Source organism: Bos grunniens, chromosome 6 (assembly GCF_055505025.1).
Source record: "Bos grunniens cultivar Pamir isolate PY7600 chromosome 6, Bosgru_T2T1.0, whole genome shotgun sequence".
In the NCBI taxonomy this organism is placed as follows: domain Eukaryota; kingdom Metazoa; phylum Chordata; class Mammalia; order Artiodactyla; family Bovidae; genus Bos; species Bos grunniens.
Genome location: NC_141170.1, coordinates 101,302,635 through 101,325,880, shown reverse-complemented (window position 1 = coordinate 101,325,880; position 23,246 = coordinate 101,302,635). Strand labels below are relative to the sequence as shown.

Here is a 23,246-nt window from a genome sequence, read left to right as displayed (position 1 = left end):
AATGCTTTTGGTGCATTGATGATATAAAGGAATTAAAAAAAATACTCATTAAATTTGAAAGTGATAAGAGATGAAAAAAGAAGATTTTAGACTCCTTTTAGAAACAGCAAAACCTGAGATGATCTCATGTAAACTCCGTCAAAAGAGATTAAAGACCTTTCTCCTTCCTAGCTACTTCTTCTAAGAGTTAAAGAATAGTTTGTCCTAACTTCAAAGTCAAATTAACATCAACTTTGAAGACAACACTTCTTAACCCATTCCCATATGCTCAAGGCCTTCAATATCTTTTAATATCCAATTGAAATTCACAGACATTTTGAGTAGTAAAAAAGCAGAATACATAAAGAACATCTGTATACTCACCTGATTTTGCATATGAGGCAATATAATTATAGCCACTGAATGTATATTCGGGTTGTTAAACCTGGGGATATATGTTTATACAGGATAATGCTCTTTTAAAGCCAGATTAACTGTGTAAAGAAACTCCTGTGGCTGTCTTCTGTTCAGAATCACTTCCCCCCAGATATGAACATAACGTTTTGTTTTGCTTTTTTACGTATTCACCGTACCCCTTCTTTCCAGTACTCAAGGTAAGATGTAGACAGAGATGTCAAATGGGACTAGGATTAGGCGTGTTCTCTGGGTGGTTTCACAGCAGCAGGGTAGTGTGCTCCAGGGAATGTGAGCTTGAGAAACAGTGTGGCACACTCGTTGTCTGTGGAGTACAGCTGATCCAGACTGGCCTGACCTCAGAGCCCAGGGGACTCAACCCAGTGAAGAGCCCCGGTTGGAGCTGCAGTGCCAGAGATCAGATGAATCATATCACGTGCGACCATTATGGGGCTGCAGATTATTTCCAATTAATCTTTGATCCTCTGAGGTATCACATTTCCCAAATCTATGTGCCCATAAGGGAGCCAGTGAAGATCTGAAACGAGCGATTTACCTAATCCTTGAACACCATGGCAGGCCTTCTGCTTATGAAGTGCTGTCATTCTACACAAAAACAGTTGTCTACCATTTTCCTGACCAGTGTGAAATGATGAGCACAAGCTTAAGTAGTTTTACAGTCTCGTTTTGATGCCGTTTTACTCACAGTATATTTACTGTTTTAGGAGCCCCTCAAGAGGTACCACCTTCAGACGTGTTTTCTCAGATGCTGAAATCTTGAGTAAAGATAACAAACTGACTTCTGTTAAATCAGAAAAATAAATATTGTCTCATTCTCCACCTTAAGTTCTAATGACATAATGCATTTTCTTGCCTTTCTATTTCTCTCAGAAATCGAATGTCCTGTGAATCTTCCTCTCCATTGTTCTTTTTAATAGGCATGTCCAGACATCCTCCAGCTCCCGAGATCCCTACGTTTTATCCCCTGTCTCCGGGTGGTGTTGGACAGATTACCCCACCTCTTGGCTGGTAAGATCCTTCTTGCAACCTGCAGCCAGGCATCTGAACGTATATCTTCTACTCCCCGTTTATGGAAATTAGCTTTATGAATAATAACACTTGTGGAGTTGAAGAAACTTCAACACATGAGGTGCTAACTGTATTTCATTTCAATTTAAAAGATTAAAAGACATACAGACTTTGAAATGGACTGAGTCCGTTTGCTAATATGTGTAGAAAATGACTGTGTAGCATTCGCTTTGAAGCTTATAGTTTTATGGATTCAGTTTGTGGCTCTGGGCATTTACTATGCCTGTACAAAGTGTTCACTGTGGTCTTTCTTTTCTAGTTCTTTATGAACAACTTATATTTTTGAAGCACAACCTTAGATATATTGAATATCGATCTTTGCTTATAAATGGGCAGATGACGTAAATGGCAAATAACTGTACAAATGCAAAAGCATCTTTTGAACTTTAATAAAGTAAGCACCAGTTTGAGTTCAGAGGAGTGAAAAACAGACAAATGGACTTTATCCTTTCAGAATCCAAATGTTCCCTATTTTGTTGTTTCTGAAAGATCCATACCACTGTTTTCAGGTTTTTTATAATTATAAAGGTAAAGAAAAAGAAATGTATTTAGGGAAGAAACAATCACTTCATACAGTGGAGCCTATTTTTATCATTTTATTGTTAGTTAGCACATAGCTTTCCCTGCCCTCACTCCCATTCCTCTCGCCCCACTGCTCACTCCATGGACAAAGGGCTGCACCTTCAGCAAACATTTTCTCTCCTTTCCTTCCTGTCTCTGTGTCCTTACAGACCCCTGGAGAAAGCCCCAGTCTCCCTCCCTCACATCCTGACATTATCTCTTCTTCATAAGGAGGGCTTATCCTGTCATGGATATTCCAGCTTTCTCTCTTCTCTTTAGCATTAACTCTCGCAGTCAATAACTCTGTTTGAATTTAATTGATTATGCAAACACTTCCAAACCTACATCAATTATTCTGTCTGAACTTAGCTACTTAAGGGCAATAATCCTGGGCTGAGTTCCATCAGTGGCATCTGGAAATAAAGACTGTGTAAATGAAAAATGTGACATGTAGGAAAAACAGAGGGAGAGATGGAATTCTCAGAGCAGAGAGAAAATAACTCCAATGAATTGATCTTTTATTTCTTGCCTGCAGCATGGGTGTAAGGGTGGGAGGTGGGGTGCAGGGTTTTCAAAAATGTGTTCATTTTTATATAAACTTTTATTTCCTCCTTTCTTCCCTTCCCTGAAGTTCTCAAAGATTCTGATAAAGAATCCATTATCCTAAAAAGAATAGTTCACCATTCTCAGCTTCTGTTATATTCAGTAAGAGCTGTTTACACACCTACTTTGTTCAAAGCATCAGTGGGGCTGGAGAGGGGCAGGGGCAGGAAGCGAGTCATCCATGGACTGCAGTGGGAGAGTTCCTTCAAGGCACTAGTGATGCTTTGGGTGGGCGGAGGGTGAGGAAGGGAGGCAGTTGGGTGACTGAAGCAGTACCCCCTTCGTAACACGCCCCAGATTCTGGTTGAGGGCCTCCCTTCATCAAACTCTGGTTGCTGGTTGGTAACTCGTGTTTTGTCATTGATGGGTTCCTCTCTTCTGTGACCTCAGGCAAGGTCAGCCTGTGTATCCCATCACGGGAGGCTTCAGGCAGCCCTACCCATCCTCACTGTCAGTCGACACTTCCATGTCCAGGTAGGTGGAGGTGGAACCGGGCGCGCCAGGACAGGCTGCTCTTGCGCGCTTGCGTCTCGTGCGCCTCTGCTTGCCTCTCGGCCCAGCGGGTGCACAGCTCAGCCCGCGTCTGTCTGCGCAGGGTGCCTGGCTCCCACACTAGGCGTCCTGGGGAGGCCCGGTAGGAGCCAGACTCCACGCCCCACAGCACCAGCCACACCCGTCAGGCAGACGGACCCAGCCCCGCTGGAGACCGTACCTCCTAAAGACTGCACCGCCCCCCGACGGCGGGAGGAGAAACGTCCCCAGAGGGGACATCCTAGGAAGAGCTTGTTCAGTTCCAAACATGCTGGGGGTGGGTCAGCGGGAGAATTTAGACTGGCTTTTTTTTTTTTTTTCTGTGGGGAAGGGTGTCTCAGTTTCATGTGACGGTGTCTGAAAAGGCCCAGATAGTCTAGAGCCTTCCTGGCCCGGGGCCGTGAGAAGAGAAGGAACGGGGCCTCCGGGCTGTCAGGCCGTCCGGGCTGTGTGTCCTCGTGTGTGAATCAGGCCCCGTGTGGACGTAGTGGTGTGAAGGTCCGCGAGCTCTGCTGTGCCACACCGCTCTGTGTAACGCTTTTGCCTCTGGAAAGGACAGCTTTTGTGCCTTGTGCTTGATGTACACACATTTGTGGTGTATCATCTGTGTGTTCAATGTGGCTTTTTCAAGGGAGCTAGCATTAACATGCTGGAAGTCAAACTGTTGGGTTAGTAACTGGTTGTGAATCTTAACTTTTTTACCTATGTATGAAATTTGCAGTTTTCTGTGGTGAATTTCAGCTTTTTCAAAAATCATTTTATGCAGTAAATTGTACACCTAACTGGTTGAGAGGGAATGAAATTAATATCCTTCCTCCAAAATATATTTTATACATATATTTTAACATTGTAAAAAAAATTGTGTGATGATAGGATTTTCTCATAGGCAAATAACCAACATCACATATTTTTGCAAATGGTCCATTTTGCAAAGCATCATGATTTGATTGAATGTTTGTATTTTTCCCATGCCTCCTTAATTTTTAAAGATTTGTTTCTGAAATATTACATATCCAAGCAGAGTCCCTTCTTTCCTTCCCAGAAGAAGGAATTAACTGTACAGACGGTGATGAAAGACCTGAGAATGTTTTTTGTTGAACTACATGTTTACTTTAAAACAGTTTGAAAGCAGAAGTTTCTAAAGCATATCCAAATTTATCAAAGAGCTTGTTGAAAGTACTGTCTTTGTTTTATTTTTCTTGCATGGCAGTTTCCCTCCTTTGTGTTGGATGGTGGTGGATATTTTGAGATTTTTTTTTTAATGCTCTATAAGCATACTCTGGGAAAAAGCCTTTATTTGAGCTTGTGTATCATTTTTACCTTGAAGCAGAACTGTATCCTTCCCTTTAATTAAATTCTTCCCCTTAATTTTGTTATCAATTTTCCATGAGGCTAGATCTCTCAGACACTACCTTCTTTATGTGTAGAAAATTATTTGGAATGATGCTGATGGCAACCTTATTAAATTAGAGACTGAACAAATCTTCCTGTCCCTTGTCTTCTCAGTTGCTCTCTCCTGATGTTAGGGAAAAAGCCAACAGGAGAAGACTTAATATGAAGGTCCACTCAGGGATGTAGACAGAGATTTTAAAATATGATGTCTTTAGATTTTAAAACCATCTTAAAAAGCTAAATCTTCATAAAATATTGTATTTCCAATAATTATTCTTACTGAAATTCTTCTCTGAAAACTGCTTTGCAAGAAAAGTGACTCACTTTTTTTTTTTTTTTTTTAACTCCTATTGCCTAGAGCCCTCCCAGGAAAAATGCCAGATTCCACCATTAGCTTGAAAAAAAAAAAAAATCTGTTAGGTGGTGTGTAATTATAAATATTTTCCACCTGAATACAGAAAGGAAAGAAATTAATCATCAGCCTGCTCTTATAGTTAATATGTCTGTGTGTGAAGATGTGTTTTTACTCTCAGCCAATAGCAGTTAGTGAGTTGTTTCAAAATTCCAACCAGCTCTTGCTACAGCAGTACATTTTGTTTTCTCATCTTTCCTTCTTTCAGGTTTTCTCATCATATGATTCCTGGTCCTCCCGGTCCCCACACAACTGGCATCCCTCATCCAGCCATTGTAACGCCTCAGGTCAAACAGGAACACCCCCACACTGACAGCGACCTAATGCACGTGTAAGTCGCCTCTCTCTGCACCTGTGAACACCTTATGGTACCAAGGACTTAAACCCCACAGTTTCTCCTTTGCTGTTGCCGAATTGTACCCCTGTCTGTTATCCTGAAAGTCAGTGTAGCTCCGCCTTGAAAGCTCTGCCCCTGAGGACACCGAGCAGCTTGATTCTCAGTGCTCTGATTTGGTTCTGAGATGGAAAAGGAGCACGAATCTCAAAAGATGAAGGGAAACTCACTAAAGAGCAGAGATCTTCAGAGCGGAGAGACTGAAGAAATGGAGCTGTTCAGCCATTTAGTGCAAGGCTTTAATTGGGTTCCCACTCTTGGGGAGCCTGAGAGTGAAGTAGATTGGGGGGTTCAGTGCATTTCCTTCTAGAAATACAGTCACCCTGCATCTGCATCAGGGCTTTGGAAGCACTGAATTGAAAGGAAGGGGGCAAACCAAAACCCAGGATTTCCTATCGGACCAGGGTTGTTGCAGGCTCTTACAGCACAGCTGAATTCTCCCAAAAGATTAGTAATTAATTGAATTTCTTAGTCTAGAGTTTGTACTGGAACAGAAGGATGTGGTAGCAGGGAGCATGTGAACATTGTCCATAACACCCCTGCAAGTACAGGCAAATCCAGCATGCATTTGTCTGGGGGAGAGAGTCTAAGGTTTCATTAGCTTCTCAGAGGAGCGCTGACCCACCGAAGTTAAGAACGCCAGTTCTAGAGGAGGACTGACTTCCTGCACTGTATGTTCAGCTTTTCCTAAGGTGACCAGGGAGCATCTAAAATCTAGATGCAGCATCTGCACAAGCCCATATAGGTAAGCTTTCGCAAACCAAAGGATCCTTATGTATCAGCAGTAGATGAGTCACTCATTTAAGTAGACAGTGTCCTGGGGGCTTATAGAGAGCCCAGAGGGTGGTCCCAGCCTGAGGTGGACTCATGAAATAAGCGGATGCTCTGCTCCTCTCCTCCCGTCTCTTCCTGATTTGTCTAACCCCTTCCCCACTCCCAACTTTTAGGAAGCCTCAGCATGAACAGAGAAAGGAGCAGGAGCCAAAAAGACCTCACATTAAAAAGCCTCTGAATGCTTTTATGTTATACATGAAAGAAATGAGAGCGAATGTCGTAGCTGAGTGTACTCTAAAGGAAAGTGCAGCTATCAACCAGATTCTAGGCAGAAGGGTAAGTAGTGGGATGGTATGTAAATGTTTATGGTAACCATGGAACTGGTTCATTAACAGCTGCCCAAATGCACTTACACATCAGGTAGTCATAGAATCATCTGTATAGTCACCAGTCACTCGGGGAGTAACAGAGAGAGCATGACAACCTTTAGGAGGAATGACATAATGCATTGTATCAACAACTGAGATTGTATCTGGCACTTGGAACATTTCCTGTAAATGATAACTATTTTCCTATTATCATACGTTAAATGAGTATATCTTGAGTGTCTTTTATGTGCCAGGCAGTGTAGTAGGCATTACATAATATTTGCTGAGTAAAATAGATGTAGTCCTTGCCTTCACAGATCTTGAAGTTTTGTGACAGGATACTGATATGAAATAATTCCCTATTATATATATAATTAAAATTGTGATAAATACTGTTAATATGAAGAGCAAGAATCAGAGAATAATGGAGGTGGGGTGGGGCTGGGGAATGGCCCCCTGAGAAAGTAGTTGAGAGATGAGTGGGGGTTAACCCCTGATGAAGGGGGTGAGGTGGACTCTCCCCACATGAAGCAGTGTGTGTGCGTGTGTGTGTGCGTGTGTGTGTGTGTGCGCGCGTGTGTGTGTGCAGACTCTGAAGCAAGAAAGCAGCGAGCTACAGCAAGGCCTGTGGGGCCAGCCACATTTCTGGATAAACCCTGGCAGTCAGCAGTGGCTGCTCCTTCCAAGACGTAAGCAGATCATTCTACCTTAAAGCTTTACATAGAAGAATTGGTGTGGGCCGGAGAAGTCTTAATTCTAGAAGCATTGTTCTCTGATTCTCCAGGTGTACATGGGCCAGGTTTCTCGATCGCCCTCCTTTGCTGTTGATGTTGTTGCTTTCACCCATGCAGAGGTATTTTTCTGAGCACCTGTCATGTCCCAGGCACTAGACTTATAACTAGAACAGATGCTCTTAGATTTCTTTGTCCAGCCACCAGCCCAGAGACGAGTCAGTCCTTCCCAGTACTTTTCTCAGGGTTGAAATGGGTTTAGTTGGGTATCTGAAGGGTGGTGGAGAAAATTGGAATTTTTCTCATTGAAATTGCATTTTACTATAATTACATTGAAGTTTTAGAAATGCTTCAGCTTAACTTGTATGATGCTCTTCATATACGTGTGGTGACTTCTTAAAATATGACCTTGTGTATTTGTTTTTGCAAACTCTCAAGAAATTCATGGTTTGCAAATGAACATTCAGGAGAAGGAAGGTCTTGACAACCTTTGTGGGACTTAAAGTCATGTTTTAGCTGTTGCTGATGAACGTTTTCATCATGTTTGTTAAAAACCTCATACATTTCAGCATCCATGACAGAAAACATTAGGAGATTTCCAGTCCATGTGAGGAAAGCAGATGGCGGAGAGCAGGCGTTGTTGAATTATAGATTCCTCTTGGATGGCATAAAAACGCAGCTATTTCCAATCTTCAAGACACCAGGGTTTCGGGGGTAGGATGTGGTGGCAGATTATAGCTCTTTTGGTGCCCTGTGTACAATACTCTATCTCCCTGTGGATTCTTAAACACTTAATAACAATAATTACAATGATTTTCAAAGCCAGATCATAGCAGATGAGTGATTCCCATCATTTTTTTTTCCCCCTGAACCTTCAAAAGAAGAAATTAGAGGAAAAGAAGGGTTCCTTTTTTAGCTTGTGTAAAATCTTATTCCCCCCAACCCCAAGTTAAAGGTCCATGGTCCTCCAGTGGGAATTATTTTCCTGCTCAAGAGAGTTAAGGATATGATATGGATGTATGCTTCCTATTTTTAATGTGCATTTCCAACAGTTGCTACTTTGTCAGCTCCCTTAACAATCCCCAGATCAGAGCATGTGTCCTAAAGGATGGTTCTCATTTAGGGTCTCTCTCTGTCTTTGATTTGGACACCTGTTTCTATTTATAGGCCTCTGAGATCTTTGATTAAGATCAGGTTTTCTATCCTTTCATAACTCCCCTCTGGCAGGATAGTTCTTGCTAGTTCTTTAAAGTTCCTAGCTTTAAAATCATGAAGTTTTACACTAGGATAATTAGAATTCTTAATAGTGGAATTGAAATTCATGCTGGAACATTTTCTCTTTTGATTTTTACTCACCTTTATCTCTAACATAGAAATGTTCATTCATATGAATGATTCAGTTTTCTTCTTCATATTATAAATAATAACATAAATATTATTTTATGGTTTTTCTTTTCAGACCTTCTAGACTATTAAAGGAAGTCCATTTATTGCATATTTAGTGTCAGAATTTCTAAATCTTGGACCTGTGTTAAGTTTCTTCAAATGGGTACTTTCCCAACAACTTGATGAATCTTTCAGTAAGCAAAAGAGATGGAAAAACGTTTTTAGTCAATATGTTTCAGAAATGCCTGTTGATATCGTCTTTCTAGCTTGCATCAGACTTTACTTTTGTTTTCAATGTAAAACTTTAATATCATAATTTTACTGAACTGTTTTACTCTAGTAAATGATGCTTCGTTTGTGAATTGCATTTGTGAATTGTAAATCCCTAGGAACTAAAAGCAGTTGGAAAGGCAGGTAAGCAGTTTAGTTTGTGGCCTGTTTTTTCACTTTGAATTTTGCTCAGTTTTGTTAGCTGGGGTCTTGTCAACCTAAGTTTCCTGCCAGAACTGAAAAATTCCTGCTTGTTTAACAGGTTGTTTGGGCAGAAGACCCAACCTCCATATGTATTTTGGGAGATAAGTTTTATTTACAAGTCCAGATAAAATATATCTCTATACTGACATATTGCAGTAGCATGAGAGATTATTGATCAAATGAATGAACAAATTTACAAAGTAAGACTTATCTTTTTTTCTTCTTAGTCTTCTTTTTGTTCCTTTTTGATAATGCTTTGCCTCTTGCCAATCATGTTAGCACCAGAACTATCTAAATACTAATGATGAGTCTTTTTTTTTTAAGGTAGGCTGATCTCTTGCACTGTGCCTGGTGTGGCTTTTTCTCCCCGTGAAGGGCTCTAGGTCAGAACCTCAGGTTTAGAAAAGTGGCTTCCCTTGTGGCTCAGCTGGTAAAGAATCTGCCTGCAATGCGGGAGACCTGGGTTCGATCCCTGGGTTGGGAAGATCCCCTGGAGAAGGGAATGGCTACCCACTCCAGTATTCTGGCCTGGAGAATTCCATGGACTGTGTAGTCCATGGGGTCATAGAGAGTTGGACACAATTGAGTGACTTAAACTTTCTTTCACTTTCAGTGGACAGAGGCAGTGTGACTTCTCCTGCCTCAGCTTCCACTGCTCCCCAAACATGCCTTTTTAGGCTCAACTTGACTAATTGTGATTACTCTGCTGGTACAAAGAATTGTGTCTCAGGTAACTTCTTTCAGGTTTTGTATTTTTTCTGTCACCTCCCCATCTCCCTTCCCTCCCTCCCCCACCTTTTTTTTTTTAAAGAAAAGTATATTATTTGATTTGCCTGTAGGCTCAGGCCAAGTCCACTGAGTGTCATGGTTCTTAACTTTACACTCTGCACTTTAAAGCAATTAAATCATTGTCCTATCAACTTAGAGGCTCTGGCCGTCAAGGGGCGGTTTGAAGGAAGTGGAATCCGTTGCCCTGCCTGTGGGTCCCACCACCTCTGGGCCGGAGGCTGGAGGGGAGGCCAGGATGAGGCCACACGTGCTTTGGTGCTGTGCTCTCTTTGAGGTGAGGTCCCCTCCTGCCAGGGGCAAGGGCAGCAATTGTTTGTGTCCTTGAGGAGGCAGGTCCCCATTGTGCTGTAGGTCCTGTGTCCTGACCACTGGACCATGGTCCTCAAGCACAGCCTCTTCTTGCTCACCGGCCTCTCTCCCTCACTTCTCCTTCCCTTCTCCAGTCCAGTCATACCTTTCTGTCCATAATTAAAACAAGAGAGTAATTAAAATAAATATGCACAGTAGACATGAATGAGAAAGAACCACCCAGCCTTTAACAGGAAGTGAAATGGAAGCAGTACACCCTAGAATTGGGAGCGCTGGAGTGGAAGCGGGACTCATCCAGAGTGTGTGCAGGCGTGAGTGGTGTGGGCTCTGGCCCATGCCTCCTACAGCCACTGCCCCTGTGCCATCACCTCTGGCCAGTGGGTCCCCCAGAGTGCAGCCAGTTCTCTGGGAGTTGCTGACAACAGACCCTGGCATTTGGGAAGTAGGAAGACGTACTAGGAGACTGCTCACAGGGGGCCTGGAGTAAGTTTTATGTAAACACACACAAAGTGTCAGTGTTGTTGTTCAGTCATGCAGTCGTGTCCGACTCTTTGCAACCCCATGGACTACAGCACGCCAGGCCTCCCTGTCCCTCACCATCTCCCAGAGTTTGTGATGTCATCCATCCATCTCATCCTCTGACATCCTCTTCTCCTTCTGCCCTCGATCTTTCTCAGCATCAGGGACTTCTTCAGTGAGTCAGCTCTTCACATCAGATAACCAAAATAGTGGAGCTTCAGCTTCAGCATCTGTCCTTCCAGTGAATATTCTGGGTTGATTTCCCCTCAGATTGACTGCTTTGATCTCCTTGCTGTCCAAGGGATTCTCAGGAGTCTTCTCCAGCACCACAGTTCAAAGGCATCAATTCTTTGACATTCTGTCTTCTTTTTGCTTCTTAGAAGAAATGTAGTAGCCCTCATAATCAACAAGAGTCTGAAATGCAATTCATGGATGCAATCTCAAAAACAACAGAATGATCTCTGTTTGTTTCCAAGGCAAACCAGTCAATATCACAGTAATCCAAGTCTATGCCCCAACCAGTAATGCTGAAGAAGCTGAATTTGAATGGTTCTATGAAGACCTATAAGACCTTCTAGAAATAACACCCCAAAGAGATGTCTTTTTCATTATAGGGAACTGGAATGCAAAAGTAGGAGATCAAGAGATACCTGGAATAATAGGCAAAATTGCCCTTAGAGTACAGAATGAAGCAGAGCAATGGCTAACAGAGTTTTGCCAAGAGAACACACTGGTTATAGCAAACACCCTCTTCCAACAACACAAGAGAAGACTCTACACATGGACATCAGCAGATGATCAATCAATCAGATTGATTATGTTCTTTGCAGCCAAAGATGGAGAAGCTCTATACAGTCAGCAGAAACAAGACCGGGAGCTGACTGTGGCTTAGATCATGAACTCCTTATTGCCAAATTCAGACTTAAATTGAAGAAAGTAGGGAAAACTACTAGACCATTCAGGTATGACCTAAATCAAATCCCTTATGATTATACAGTGGAAGTGAGAAATAGATTAAAGGGATTAGATCTGATAGAGTGCCTGAAGAACTATGGACAGAGGTTCATGACATTGTACAGGAGGCAGTGATGAAGACCATCCCCAAGAAAAAGAAATGCAAAAAGGCAAAATGGTTGTCTGAGGAGGCCTTACAAATAGCTGAGAAAAGAAGAGAAGCTAAAGGCAAAGGAGAAAAGGAAAGATACACCCATTTGAATGCAGAGTAAGCCTTCCTCAGTGATCAGTGCAAAGCAATAGAGGAAAACGATAGAATGGAAAGACTAAAGATCTCTTCAAGAAAATTAGAGATAACAAGGAAACACTTCATGCAAAGATGGGCTCAGTAAAGGACAGAAATGGTATGGACCTAACACAAGCAGAAGATATTAAGAGGTGGCAAGAATACACAAAAGAACTGTACAAAATATATTTTCATGACCCAGATAACCACAATGGTGTGATCACTCACCTAGAGCCAGTCATCCTGGAACGCGAAGTCAAGTGGGCCTTAAGGAAGCATCAGTACAAACAAAGCTAGTGGAGGTGATGGAATTCCAATTAAGCTATTTCCAATCCTTAAAGATGATGTTGTGAAAGTGCTGCACTCAATATGCCAGCAAATGTGCAAAACTCAGCAGTGGCCACAGGACTGGAAAAGGCCGGTTTTCATTCCAGTCCCAAAGAAAGGCAGTGCCAAAGGGTGTTCAAACTACCGCACAATTGCACTCATCTCACATGCTAGCAAAGTAATGCTCAAAATTCTACAAGCCAGGCTTCAACAGTACATGAGCCATGAACTTCCATGATGTTGAAGCTGGATTTAGAAAAGGCAGAGGAACCAGAGATAAAATTGCCAACATCCATTGGATTATCAAAAAAGCAAGGAGTTCCAGAAAAACATCTGCTTTATTAACTACGCCAAAGCCTTTGACTGTGTGGATCACAACAAACTGTGGAAAATTCTGAAAGAGATAGGAATACCAGACCACCTGACCTTCCTCCTGAGAAATCTGTATGCAGGTCAAGAAGCAACAGTTAGAACTGGACATGGAACAACAGACTGGTTCCAAATAGGGAAAGGAGTACATCAAGGCTGTATATTGTCACCCTGCTTATTTAATTTATATGCAGAGAACATCCTGAGAAACGCTGGGCTGGATGAAGCAAAAGCTGGAATCCATAAGATTGCCAAGAGAAATACAAATAGCCTCAGATACACAGATGACACCACCCTTATGGCAGAAAGTGAAGAAAAACTAAAGACCCTCTTGATGAAAGTGAAAGAGGAGAGTGAGAAAGTTGGCTTAAAGTTCAACATTCAGAAAACTAAGATCATGGCATCTGGTCCCATCACTTCATGGCAAATGGATGGGGAAAACAGTGGAAACAGTGGAGAGACTTTGGTTTTTTGGACTCCAAAATCACTGCAGATGGTGACTGTAGACATGAAATTAAAAGACACTTGCTCCTTGGAAGAAAAGCTATGACCAACCTAGACTAGACAGCATATTAAAAAGCGGAGACATTACTTTGCCAACAAAGATCTGTCTAATCAAAGCCATGGTTTATCCAGTAGTCATGTATGGATGTGAGAATTGAACTCTACAGAAAGCTGAACACTGAAGAATTGATCCTTTTGAACTGTGGTGTTGAAGAAGACTCTTGAGAATCCCTTGGACTGCAAGGAGATCCAACCAGTCAATCCTAAAGGAAATCAATCAGCTCTGAATATTCATTGGAAAGACTGACGCTGAAGCTAAAACTCCAATACTTTGGCTACCTGATGAGAAGAACTGACCTACTGGAAAAGACCCTGATGCTGGGAAAGACTGAAGGCAGGAGAAGGGGATGACAGAGGATGAGATGGTTGGATGGCATCACCGACTTGATGGACATGAATTTGAGCAAGCTCCGAGAGTTGGTGATGCACAGGGAAGCCTGGGTTGCTGCAGTCCATGGGGTCACAAATAGTCGGACACAACTGAGCACCTGAACTGCCTTCTTTATAGTCCAGCTCTCACAACCATTTTTGACCATTGGAAAGACCACAGCCTTGACTGTATGAACTTGGTTGGCAGAGTAATGTCTCTGCTTTTCAACACCCTGTCTAGGTTTGTCATCGCTTTCCTGCCAAGAAGCCATCGTCTTCTGATTTCATGACTGCAGTCACTGTCCGCAGTGATTTTTGGAGACCTAGATGAGGAAAGCTATTTCTACCTTTTCCCCTTCTATTTGCCACACAGCTGGATGCTATGATCTTAGTTTTTTTAATATTTAGTTTTAAGCTAGCTCTTTGACTCTACTCCTTCACCTTCATCAAGAGGCTCTTGGTTTCTCTTCACTTTCTGCCATTAGAGTGGTATCATCTGCATATCTGAGGTTGTTGATATTTCTCCTGCCTATCTTGATTCCAGTTTGTAACTCATCCAGCCCAGCATTTCTCATGATGTGCTTGGTGTATGGTTTAAACAAACAGGGTGACAGCAGACATCCCTGCTGTACTCCTTTTTCTATCTTGAACCAGTCAGTTATTCCATACAGGATTCAGGCTGCTTAAAATCCCAAACAGTGCCTTGCAGTTTTGCTCTGTATGATCTATAGATACCTGTTACCTAAAGGGAAATGGAAAATTTGCAAGGTGTCAAGTACTACATTCTCCAAATTAGATCCTACAGTCTGAAAGTGTAGAAGTCAAAATGAATTGAGGCCATGCTCCTTGTTTTCCATCAGAAGACCAAAACACACAGTGTGCATGGTGATTATACAGTGTTACCTGTGTTCTCCCTGTGGACAATTAGTGTTTCTATAAGTGTGAGGGGAGGCTGAAGAGACTGAGACAGACTGACTTTTGATGTCTTGCTTTATAGACAGGATCATATGATGAAGGTTTCAGATTCCTCATATGACAGAGTGGGAGAGTGTGCATGTGAGGTGAGGAGATATCTATGTGGAAAAGACCTGTGGAAATTTTGCATTAATAAATAGCACTTGGACTCAATGGCAGAATATGCCACAAACTATGAAAAAGGGGTAAGTTGGGTGTTGAAGCTTACTGGTGAATATTCCCTTTAACTGGCCCTGGAGAAGAGAAAGGCTGGGCAAGAGGCCACTTCATTTTGGATACTTGGACAGGTTTCATGTAATGTGAGAGCAGGACAGGAAAACAAAAGTTGGAATCTCGTTGCAGCCACCAAACTCCAGATGGATTTCTGCAACACGTGGTCTTCTGCCATTTAAAAATCAAAGTTTACATTCTTAACATTTTCATTCTCCACTGTCTGAAATATGAAATATATAATACTATTGCGGTTTTGCTTTTACTTGATTTTTTTCCCCTCCTTCCCCTTTGTTTTTCAGTGGCATGCCCTCTCTCGTGAAGAGCAGGCTAAATATTATGAATTAGCGCGGAAGGAAAGACAGCTACATATGCAGCTCTATCCAGGCTGGTCTGCAAGAGACAATTATGTAAGCGCCTTCTGCACACCGACGGCTCTCTCTTCTCGCTCGTTCTCTCCCTGTGTTGCTCTCCTAAGGGAAATGTGTTGTAGAGTGGAACTAATGCTGGCATTGTTTTCTGTTTTTGAAAGTTAATGAACTTTGTAATAAAGACTTCATGGTTATATTTCATTTTGAAAACTGCGCTGTCATAATTTTTTGGCTATATGCTAATGACATTTTTTAAGTAAGATTTTTTAATCAGAAAAATCCTAATCATTAAAATGTTGGTGAAAAGATTGTTTTTAAAGCCCACAGTCTCATCATGTAAATAATGATGAGATTATTATTATTAATAACTAGTTAACTATCTTCCAGTATATTTTCTGTGCATATTTTTCCATTTTTACTTGGATGTGTGTTTGAGGGAGGGTAGGTGGGTTTGTATATACATACACTTTTGTGCCATGCTACTTGCTCTTATATACAATACGCGTTTTTTCTGTTATGACATAGTGTTTCTATGTATCAGTTTTAATAGGTATACAATATACATTGAGTGAATGTCACAATTAACCATTTTTCCCTGATTTTTAGATATGTTTTTTTTTTTAATAAGTGGAAATAATCCTGCGATGAACTGTGCATAATAACAGGGTTTTTTCCCCTGTATTTAGGACTTATTTTTATAGGATAGATTCAAAGTAGTGAAATTGTTGAGTACAGATTATAAAGGCTTTTGATATATATTAGATTTCTTTCCAAAAAGGATTATGTTATTTTACACTTATTATAGTGTATTCATGTGACTGTTTTGCCACAGACTAATTAGAGCTAGGTAAAAATCCACTTTTTTGTTTCATATTAACATACCCTGATGTCCATTATATATTTTATTTAGATGGAGTAGGTATTATCATAATTTTCAGTTCAGTTCAGTTGCTCAGTCGTGTCCGACTCTTTGCGACCCCATGAATCGCAGCACTCCAGGCCTCCCTGTCCATCACCAACTCCCAGAGTTCACCCAAACTCATGTCCATCGAGTCAGTGATGCCATCCAGCCATCTCATCCTCTGTCGTCCCCTTCTCCTCCCTCCCCCAGTCCCTCCCAGCATCAGAGTCTTTTCCAATGAGTCAAGTCTTCGCATGAGGTGGCCAAAGTATTGGAGTTTCAGCTTTAGCATCAGTCCTTCCAAAGAACACCCAGGACTGATTTCCTTTAGAATGGACTGGTTGGATCTCCTTGCAGTAAGCACCTCATTTTTATTTCCAGTTGTTTTATTACTTTATAGTTTGAACATCTTGTTCTTGTCTTGATACGACAAAAACTACTTCTGAGAAAGAATATTGTAAGTGATATCAGTTGTATCCTATTTTATAGAGGGGAATGTTTTTGGTCACTTAAGCTCTTAATTTAAAAATTTGAAGATCATTTTCATGTTTCTTGTGAGGCTTGCATTCAAAGTGCCAGCTAGGACAGTCTTCTTATTAGATGTAGTTGTCCTTTTTAAGAATGGTGAATCCATGAATCAACATGTAGATTACCGTGTGGCCATTGCTGTGCATGATCCTGTGGGGCCACAAGTATGAGGTCATACATCCCGTATAATGAGGCACAGAGACTTTGGGAACACAGTCTCCTTTAACATGTTGGAAGAAAAAGTCCCTACTGGTCAGGATTTGGAGCCTCCTCATTGGATACAAGTCTGACATAGGAAGTAAGAGTCCTGCTATTTGTGACTTGGGAGCAGCAGCTTCATCGACTCTTCTGGATTGTGTCTTGGTTGTTTTAGTAACTGCTGCATGCCAATTGTCAAGAACTGTCTTAAATGCTTTGTGTGTTGTTTTCTAGTCCTTAGGATAATCCTGTGACATAAACAGTATTGTTACATTTTACAGATGAGGGAAATTGAAGAGTCAAGAGGTTAGGTAACTTGTCTGGGGCTATGTAGTGGCTAAGGAACAGCCAAGTCCCCCAGACTGCACAGTCTATGCCATTTCCCTCCCCCAGACAGACCAGCTTGGTCTTCCAGGGCCTCCTTAGGAAGACAGCTTTAGTTGAAGAGTTTCCTCTCAGAACTGGGCTTCTGTTCTCTGGACTGTATTTTCTGGATAGAGCCTCTGTGATGCCCTTTAAGTGGGAAGATCAATCCCCCACCTAAACGGTTTCAGTCCTAAAGTATACTCCTTTAACCCTGTCCTGGGTCTCTTCTGGATGTGGTTGGCCTGTAGGGAAGAATGGTCTTCCTTCTTTGACCCCCTAGGAGAGCTTTGCTGTGCTGAGAATTTACATAGATTAAGTGTTGCATGTTGAATGTCTTTTTTTTCGTTTTATGTTATTGAAGTATAGTTGATTTACAGTGTTCATTTCTGTTGTACAGCAAAGTGATTCAGTTATCTGTGTGTGTGTATATATATATACACACACTTTTTAATATTATTTTCCATTATGGTTTACCACAGGATACTGAATAGAGTTCCCTGTTCTGTACAATAGGAACTGGTTGTTTATCCATCCTCTATGTAATAGTTTGCATCTGTCCCAAACACCCAATCCTTTCCTTCCCCACCCCACCCACCTTGGCAACCAAAGGTTCCGTATGTCTGTGAGTTTATTTCTGTGTCAAAAATGTGTTCATCTGTGTTGTACTTTAGATTCTACATACAGGTGATATCATGTCTTTGAATGAAGTTTCTGATCCTTAAAGAGTGAGTTGCCACTTATAAAAAGAGATAAAAGAAACATATGTTATTTTTCTCTCTCTACCCTCCTCTCCATGTGGAGAGATGGGAAGTAGTTTTTAAGGAAGACCAGTGTAATGTGAATTTTCCTTTAAAGATTTTCCTTGGCACAACTTTTAAAGGAAGTTGTTTGCACAGTTTGACTTTTAGGATCTCTTTGAATGAAGGGGAACCCCAGCTTTGTAACTTAAAATTTTTATAATAATCAAAATAAGCCTGTTAATTACTAAGGCAAACAGAAGTCAATCAAGTGGTATCAATTTAGCTAAAGATATTACGGAGTATTCTTAGAAGTACAAGAATACAGTCTAAATAAGATATATGCCCTGTAACTTAGCTTTTCATTGTCAGAATGCTATCCTAATGCTCACTGAGATCATATTAAATATATATCTCAATATTTAATATTAGAATGCCCTAAGGCATCACAGATTGTAAAGCTTCAATTTGTTTTTATAACTTTCATTTTTATAACTGGCTTTCATAAATCAACAGTGAACATATATTGTTAGGTGTATTGTTATATTTGTATTATTGGAGCTTCTAAATGTAGTGCTTAAAACCCCAGTACTATTTATGATTTTCATGAAAAGTTTATTTACTACACATGAAATTTTGTTTGTTTTTGTGTATTCTAACACAAATATATCCAAACTCCTTAATTTTGTCTACCATAAAGGTAAGTTCTCTTGAAGCACAGGTGTATTCCTAGAATATAGTACAGGTGATTTCACAAAAGCAACATTAGTCTGACATGTCAGGCCACAGTTGCCTGTTCTAAGCACGTGCTAGGCATGTGCTGGGTGGCAGAGACGAGCGGAGGTTCAGGCAGTGCTAACAGCCCTGTGATCAGCGGCCCAGGGACACAGCTCATCATGGCCCCTGTGAGGAGTCAGGCTATGGTGGGAAGCTCTCAGAGAAGAGTCCTAAATGACACTGGAGATGAATCTTAAAAGGGTGAATGGGAGCTTGGAGGAGGAGGAGGTGAGGAAGAAAGCTCCGTGTACGTGAAACTACCTTATTGCGCCTTCTGAAAACCATGTCATCGCATCTGAAAGGGAGACAGTAGATGCCTATGAGGAGCATGTGCTTCCTCTGTCCGCTCCCCTCTCCCTGGAGTACCTTAATCATCTTAAAGACGACTCCACTATTTTTGGTATGCCATTTCCCAAGGCTACTAATATCTGTTGTTTGCCTTAGTTTTTAAGAGGACAGTTTCAGTCAACTTTCCCAAGATCAGGTCATGTGACACGGAAAAAAACTATCTTGAGGTGCATAAAAATACATACTTTTATATATGTATACAATATACTCAATATAATCTTATGGTTTTATTTTTTGTGAATGTGATTATTACAGCAGACAGAGAAACTGGATGTGATATGTGTTCTGTTATACTTATTTGAAAAGACCATCCTAATCTAGGTTGGCCATTTACTATTCATATAAGTGGAATACATACTGTGTCTATGCCTTGTTACAGTTATTTTTGAGGGGAAAGTAATTATGAAGGAAAACAGAAAATTAAACCAGGATAAATAGACCTAAAATGCAAATATGTGATTAAGATGATTTTGAAATGTATTTTAAATTGCAGGCATATTCATGTTATTATGTCTTTTGGGAAGCAAGGTCTTCAGCTGCCATAAATAAGTCTCTACAATTACCTTTTGAGTTTTCTCAGGTTCTGTCTTACCCTCCTACTGCTGTCTCGGTTATGTCGTGTCTGTGCCACAGGGGCTGAAGATCCTGTTAACATAGTGGATTTTTAATTACATGGTCGAATTCATAGTAAGGAAGATTTATCATCACCTCTACCAGAAGTGGATTCTAAGTGCGATGGTTAGCAATAAAAGGAGTACCGGAGTACCTCCTTATGTGGGCTTTCCTTGAGTGGGAGGTGGTGTCTGTGGCCACAGCCCTTGTTGTTGTTTAGCTGCTAAGTCGTGTCTGGCTCTCTGCTACCCCGTGGACTGTAGCTGCCAGGTTCCTCTGTCCATGGGACTTCCCAGGCAAGAATCCTGGAGTGGGTCTTCATTTCCTTCTCCAGGGGATCTTCCCGACCCACGGACTGAACCTGCATCTTCTGCGTTGGCAGGTGGATTCTTTACCCCTGAGCCACCAGGGAAGCCCACCACAGCCCTGGGACATCATTAGCCTGTGTGTGTGTGGTCACTTACAATATTAAATGTGAAGCCAAAAAGACAAAGGTCACAGATCAGAATTGTTCTCTTGCTCTCGGTTTCTAGGTACAGATGGTAAAGAAAGAGATATTGAGGTGTCTTAGCTCTCAGTTGACTGCCTGCCTGTCCTTTTGTATCACGTGCGTCCATGTGCTCACAGTGCAGTCTGTGACAGTGTGCCTGTCTTCTTCCAGGGTAAGAAAAAGAAGAGGAAGAGAGAGAAGCTACAGGAATCCACATCAGGTAGGCCCCGTGTGACTTCCCAGCCCGCTCTGCTTCTGAGGAACACCTTTAAAGCAGTCTGCATCTTTCTATACACTGCTTTATTTTTCAATTATACTGTGATTCCTAAACTCGGCTTTTCTTCCTGAAATTCTTTTAAAATGTTTGCAAGACCTTTCTTTTAAATGTGACTATGTGAAGGTACCTCTAAAAAGCTCCCCCAAACCCTGTTACCGGGAATCCTCGTTGTTAACTGTGATTGTTTTCTTTTTTCCTTAGTTTTGTTTTTGCTTTTGTTGTGTGTCTTCTCTTTGCTTTAACACTCCTGTTCTTCTAGTTGCATAATTCCTCACATTACAGTTTTTTATGATGACCCTGTGATATGCCACCTTGTATCCCCTGGAGAATCTTTTCTATGGTTTGGGGTTATTTAAAAATATAAAACATGATGCTAGGGTTTATCTTTCCTGTACAATAATTCAAGGCATCAATCAGTGAGGTCCTATTTATTTCCCCTTTTCTTTCATTAAAGATAAGGCCTCTACTTGTACTGCACAAATAAAAAATGGCTGGTATAAGAACCATAAAAAATAAAGCAAAGAGGTCCACATTATATTGTAGCTACTACGTATTTGGAATGTACAAAAACCTCTTCAATAAAAATTTGTTAAAGACACAATTTTCTGCAGGTACAGGTCCAAGAATGACAGCTGCCTACATCTGAAACATGGTAAGAACGACTCTCTGGTCCTACTGACGTTATTTATAAACAGAGGCACTTGCTTGTGAATCTTCTTGCTTATACTGATGCCGTTCAGCATTGCTCCTTTAAAGAGGAAAGACCACCAAAATCCAAGCAGTGCTTTAAAACATCTGATGGTTTTTATACCGGCTATAGACTTGCAATATAGTATGTGTCTCTCTTCTTCCCTTTTTTGCCCCTTTAATCTTTCTCCATTCCCTTTCCCCTAACTCTTGTCAAACATTCCTTACTAACCAGTGGCAATCTGCCTGCTTAAAAGACAAATAACAAAACCCAGCAAAATGCCATCTTACTCTGCAAACCGGGGGCTGTGCTGGAGGAACTCAGGCCCACACTGGCCCAGGACTTGGAAGGTTTTGCTCTGTAGAGACTTTTTCTCAGTTGGGATGATATATAGAGGCTTACAAGTTATGTATTTATTTCTAGGGAGAAAGAGGCTTCATTTTTTTCTATTATTTAAATATATGGCTCGAGGACTTATTAACCATATTGTACTATCAAGTTCGTTACTGGTAACCATTGCTAGATCTCGCTTTCATCTTTATATCTAAATTTATTTCATTCCTGCTTATTGTAGTTATTTGATTTTTGACCATGTGACCAGCATCCCTGGTGGAAACCCGGCTTTGTAAACTGCCTCATTCTTTGCTACGCTTCGATTTCATGGTGTGTCTGTGAATTCTCAGTTCTTCTCAAAGGCGCTCCCTTTGATTCTCTTCTCTCTCGGAACCCGCATCCAGTCCCTTCAACTTGGTCTTTGGGGTCTGTCTTGAGTCTTTCCTCTCACACTCAGCAGTCCACAGCCTCAGCTCAGGTGCTCTAACTTTCCATCTGGGTTACTGTACTAGCCTTTGGATAACTGTCCTGCTGCCAGACTTCATTTCTGCCAGTTCTTTGTGTTGCTCTCAGAGGGATTTGCTGAAACACAAATGAATGGTCCACTTCCCTGCTTGAAAAGGGCCAGTGCCTCCCCCTCTGAAGGACACAGTGTAGACCACGTTAGCGCTGGCCTGCATCTACCCTCTGCTCGAGGTTCCATGCTCTGCCTCTCCTCACCTCCAGCCATGCGTCCTGTGCTCCATACAAGCAAAATCATCTGCGTCCCCAGACAGATGGAGGTTGCTGCACATGCTGTCCCTGTGCTCGGAAAGCCCATTTCCTCTGCCTGAGTGTGGTGTTTCTCAGGAGAAGAGCATTAGCTTGTGGGTCATTTAGTTCTTGACTAGAACCAGATGACCACTTAAACTTTTAGAACTTAATTTTGGTGCTAAAATTTCAATGGGCTTTCCTAGGAAAGCCTGCAGAGATTTTGGTACCAAATAGATATGAATTTTACATCCACTGTTTGCCCAGCTTGAGGTTCTTAATCTTCATTTCCCTCCACTCTAAAATGGGAACAGTAAGCGCCACCCCTTAGGGTTCTTTGCTTATCATCAGTGGCCTCCCTTCGTCCCTCCATCCCACACCAAGACCCAACTCAGCTGTCCTCTTCTCTGTGAGCCTTTCTTCATCTTTATTCAGAGTCCCAGAGTTCTTCACAATTTCATCATTGTTTTATGATATCAAAAGTCTTATAAAGTAGTAGTTAGTGGCAGGCTTTTCTCCAGGTATAAAGATCAGACCTTCATACAGGTGACCAAACAGGTATCAGCAAAATAATGTCACAGTTGATGTTCATATTTAATTTAGCTTAATAGCTATTACTGAGGACCTCTTCTGAGCTGGCCTTGTAGCTGGGTTACCAGGAGCACAGGCCCAGTCCCCGGGTACTTAGGGCATCATAGTTTAGAAATAGTTCTAGTAGTAAACACATATGCTTTTGTACCTTTTTTGTCGCATTTTATTTTTTGAAGACTATTGTCCTTTTAATTACTGAACACCTGGGTATGGACAGCAGCCCCTTTAATGCTTGGTTCTAAATGGAAAACCCTCATAAGCACAACATGCTAAGGACTGATAATGGTCTGATTTACTCTGTCCTCTGTTTGCACCACCATCTTTAATGCTGTTTCTATTCAAAAATCATGCAGAAATGTGTTTCTATACTTCAGACTTTAATATTTGGTTTTGTGTCCTTTATGATTATATAGTATTTTAGATTCCAAGATTAGCTAAATGCCTTTTTGTCCTAGAATGTACCCCAAATATCTCCTTTTTAAAAAATAATGTTACAGTGA

At 41.3% G+C, this 23,246-nt stretch overlaps 1 protein-coding gene across 11 annotated transcripts in view; it reads left to right on the top strand.

The window, feature by feature from the left end:
• The window catches only part of LEF1 (lymphoid enhancer binding factor 1), a 115,993-nt gene that overhangs the window by 81,818 nt on the left and 10,929 nt on the right, over positions 1 to 23,246 (top strand). For 3 of the 11 annotated variants that reach the window (XM_086406998.1, XM_086407006.1, XM_086407005.1), the window contains exons 5-10: positions 1,332 to 1,422; positions 5,190 to 5,312; positions 6,323 to 6,485; positions 15,082 to 15,189; positions 20,279 to 20,327; positions 20,996 to 21,036. In XM_086406998.1, the coding sequence (XP_086263124.1) occupies positions 1,332 to 1,422; positions 5,190 to 5,312; positions 6,323 to 6,485; positions 15,082 to 15,189; positions 20,279 to 20,327; positions 20,996 to 21,030 (569 nt within the window). In that variant the 3' untranslated portion in view covers positions 21,031 to 21,036. Of the gene's footprint in view, positions 1 to 1,331; positions 1,423 to 3,036; positions 3,121 to 5,189; positions 5,313 to 6,322; positions 6,486 to 15,081; positions 15,190 to 20,278; positions 20,328 to 20,995; positions 21,037 to 23,246 lie in introns of all 11 variants that reach the window. The other 8 variants (XM_086406995.1, XM_086407000.1, XM_086406999.1 and 5 more) reach the window with 3 other exon arrangements.